Raw genomic sequence first — 4,150 nt, forward strand, 5'->3', positions numbered from 1 at the left:
CTGGGTCTGAAGCATAATTTTCCCAATGAGGCAGATCATGTGCGCTACGAATTGAAAATGTTACAATAGAAAAAGGAAACAGCATGCAGCATGGTCTGTGAGTGAGAATGGTTTATAAAGCAAAACTTTATAAAGCAGCAAATGTAGGCTACTGTATTCTTATGTGTGTACCTAACTGTGCATGCATGCACAGAGAGAGGATTCTTCAGATGTTTATCAGATATTTACTTCCAGTAAGTGGAATGTGTAAGTGCTATTAAGGCCCGGCACTGATGCATCAGTGCAAGAGCACCAGCCATTCCCAATTCAGTGTTACCTCTTTTTTTGTGCTGTTTCATTGGATGAGAATCAATACATTACCATGAGAATGTAAGATCAAGAGAATTAAATAGAAAGAATAGGACATCATTACCATCTATTTTCTTCCTTTTAGTCAAATTAAAGCTAGTTTTTGTCAGATTATATCCTGCCAATGTAATGTATTTGCAGGCAAATGAGATGTGAACTCACAAAGAGTTATCTTCTGTAAAATCTTTATTTTAAATGCTGGTACGGTACCCAATGAAGTCCAGAAAACAAATAAGACAACAATGTCCAGACAGGACAATTGATAAGTGACATAATTATCACTAACCAAACTCTTGAAGCCCTTTCATTTCCGTCACAGAAATAAAAATCTCAATGTTTCTGATTAATCCTGTGACATTTGGGGGGGGGGGAATCGAATCAACCACATTATGCTAGGACACCGAAACACTTGGATCTACATTTAGTTGTAGACGTTCTTCACAAATAAGCCACACAATTAAGTCCTCTGGATTCTAACAGTTTTATACACATTGCTACACACACACACACATGACACATCATGTCAGATTAAGACAAATCTAAACGGCACACATACAACATCGAGGACAAATGAGTCCATTTAAGACAGTAATGTCAGATGCACATTATGCAGAATTGCATCTCTAGTGGTCAGTTTTCTGATGCAATTTGTATACCGTACAAACCGTGTTAATTGAACCCATTAAGACCTGAGGCCAATTCTACAAACGCATTCTAAATCAGTGGTTCGCACACGTTTTCGTGTCAAGGACCCACAAATGATAGGTATTTGGCTGCGGACCCACATCTGGAAATGTGCCAGAGACCCCCAGAAGAGAAGATTTGTGTTTAAAAAAATCTAAATGATTAAACATTTTTCAAACACTTTCAATATTTTTCAAAAACATGTTCAAAAATAGCAGATTTACAAGCTCACAGCGCGGCACGAAGTGGCGCGCAGTAAGCTTATAGATCTGGAGTTTTTTAAAAAGAGCTTGTAGATCTGGAGTTTTTTGAAAAACGTATGTTGCTGTATAAATGTATATAGCTCAAATCTAAAATGACACAGATGCTTTCCCGGTTTTTGGGTTAACTCTGAGATGTTTTTACACTCTCAGTTAAATTAAAACTCATAACCTTGAACAGATTTTTTTCCCACCAGGGATCCAAAGTGGCAAGAACATTTTGACTTGAGCCTGGCCTATAGTCCCAACCCCACAAAGCACTCCTAGAGATCACAATCTATACCTGCAAGGTCTGTTGTTAAGGTCTGCTCTGCCACAGAGCGGGACAAAATAAAACAGCTCATGCCAAGTCATTTCAGAGGCTTAGGAGTAGGAGTTACAGATTTAACCTTGAATTCTGCAAGCAAAAGAGGAAGGGTATTGGGGAGGGGACTTGGGACTCAATTGTCCAGCCCAATGCACTAGTGGTATGGTGTACAAATCTCAGAGAATAGGCACTTGTGACTTGGAACAAGTCCTGACAAGCAAATTAACTTCCTTTCCATCTCCTGCAAGGGCAGTAACAAGATTGAGTCTAAGCAAACTGTGTTACGCTTTAACAAAATCAATGGCCATGGCAGAGTTTTGATTTAGTTTGTTTTATGGTTTACTCCTATTTGTAGCGCTTAATGGGATCGCAGAAATGCAATGGCCTTTCAGATTCCCTGTTTGTGTCTGCTGTTCCATTTGCATGACTATGATAAATACGGCACACTTAGAAAACGTCCAGCTACAAATTAACACCCGCTGAATGGAGAGGCCTGTGGCTCAGTGTAGTTAGCTAATCTGTGGCTAATATTTTAAAGAACAAATAATGTATTTCATATTCAGGTGGTCTTGGAGACCTACAGTACTATCAGTTTTGTTTGTGCTGTCAAAGTTTATCCTGCAATATTGCATTGATGGGTACTGTAGGGCAGTAGAGTCAGAATTGCTCAGACTCAAGTAGTCAATAAAATAAGTTGAGTAATAGCTAGACCAGGAAACAAACAAAAACAGGGGCGTCACTACCGTCACGCAGACAACGCGGTTGCGTTGGGGCCCATGACGTTAGGGGCACCTCCCCACCCAGAAAAAAATAAAAATAAATTATATATAAAATTATATTATTAAAAAATAAACCTGGGTGTGCCCCTTAACATTGTCACAAAACTGTTGTTTATGTACCCGAAATCCGTCACAAACCCGCGAAAAAAGTATCAGAAACCACCGCGCGTGCGCGAAGTCCGGGCGCGCGTGCGCGAAGTCCCGGCGCACATGCACGCGCGCGCACGCGTTCATGAGGGCCCGCTGTGACCACCTCGCGTCGGGGCATACTGTTGCCTCGTTACGCGACTGAACAAAAAGCTTGTTTGATAAGCTGTACCGAAGCTGTACCGAAATACCTCAAATACACAGTCAATTTTTTAAATAATAAACCAGCATTACACCTTACAAAGCTTCCCTGCTAGAGAACGGTGCTGATTGTGTCTAAGTCCTTGCTGATCTGTGAGCCACTGGGCAACGACTTCAAGTACTCCAGGTGTCTCCTGGCATCCTCCTGATTGTGCCTCACATAGTAGATGACGTACGCGATCACCATGGTGAACCAGCCGAACATGGTGACGAACATGGCCACGTCGGTCGTCTTGTGGTGAAAGTTGCAGAAGTTGATCCCCGAGTCAAGCACCTGGATGACGGGCTTTCCCGCGTACTCCTCCTGCACCGCCGTGTGGCAGTTGACCTCATTCACCGTCTCCGGGTCCAAGCGCAGCTCCCTGAGGACCTCCTGCAATGTGCACTCACAGTGCCAGGGGTTGTTGGAGAGGCTGATCTTCGCCCGGAGGCGTGCGAACGCCTCCTTGGGGACACTCTGGATGTGGTTGTTGGAGAGGTCCAGGAGCCGGAGGCTGTCAGACACCCCCTGAAAGGCCCCAACGTCCACAGTCTCAATGTCATTGTGTGACAGGTCCAACTCCTGCAGGCGATAGAGTTCCTTGAAGGCCTGGTGGGGGATGTTGGTGATGTGGTTGGACGCCAGGAGCAGGATAACGGTGTCTCGAGGCAGGTCTGGGGGGATCTTCTCAAGGTTGCGAGACATACACTGGACCATGGTCAAGCCGCTCTTCTCTATGCAGTGGCAGCTTTTGGGACAACCCGCCACTGGCATACTTGCAATGAACGTCCCAAGGATCGAGCACCAGAACAGAGCAGAAGTGGCCAGGGTGAGGGATTTCCTGGGCATATCAGGCCCCGCACGATGCCACATGTTCAGCTGTAAGCTCCTGAGAGTCCTGTCACGCAAGAGCCATTAGGGTTCCACCTCTATTTTTTACCTTGGATGGCGGTCAATGCAGCGTCATTATGGCTTTCAAATCAAAGTGTGCTTTGGGGTTGTTGTTGTTGTTGTTGTTGTTGTTGTTGTTGTTGTTGTTGTTGTATTTTAGACCCCCAAAGGTTTCTCTTGAGTTAATCCATCAGGATGAATATTTGGGGATTTCATATGGCACTGCTTTAAAACAGATGACAAAAAGCATATTCCAGAGGACCTCTGTCTATTCCCAGGTTTACTGTGAGGAAGTTGAAGAAACCAGCAAGTTAGGAGCCTTGTTGGGAGTCTGAGGCTTCGTCATACCATGTTGGGCCCTGGGAAAATAAAGCAATGAGAAAAAAAACTCTTATTGAGAATTCATGTGTACGTTCTTCAATACATTGGGAGAACAAAATAGAAACCACAATGTCGTCACCTTGCTAAACTAATGGCCTAAGTCATTTTTTGAGGAAAAATAAATCTCCTAATTGAAAAGGATCATGCTGTTCACTCCCCTTTTAGTATAATG

The 4,150-nt window shown here is 43.7% G+C and overlaps 1 protein-coding gene across 1 annotated transcript in view; it reads right to left on the reverse strand.

The window, feature by feature from the left end:
• Nucleotides 1–2,741: 2,741 nt before the first annotated feature.
• The window catches only part of LOC308106024 (leucine-rich repeat-containing protein 3-like), a 3,980-nt gene continuing 2,571 nt past the window's right edge, over nucleotides 2,742–4,150 (reverse strand). The window contains exon 2 of the mRNA XM_080457020.1: nucleotides 2,742–3,956. Within this exon, the coding sequence (XP_080313146.1) occupies nucleotides 2,779–3,579 (801 nt within the window). The 5' untranslated portion in view covers nucleotides 3,580–3,956 and the 3' untranslated portion in view covers nucleotides 2,742–2,778. The remainder of the gene's footprint in view (nucleotides 3,957–4,150) is intronic.

Source organism: Gymnoscopelus braueri (assembly GCF_963280865.1).
Source record: "Gymnoscopelus braueri genome assembly, chromosome: 18".
In the NCBI taxonomy this organism is placed as follows: Eukaryota; Metazoa; Chordata; class Actinopteri; order Myctophiformes; family Myctophidae; genus Gymnoscopelus; species Gymnoscopelus braueri.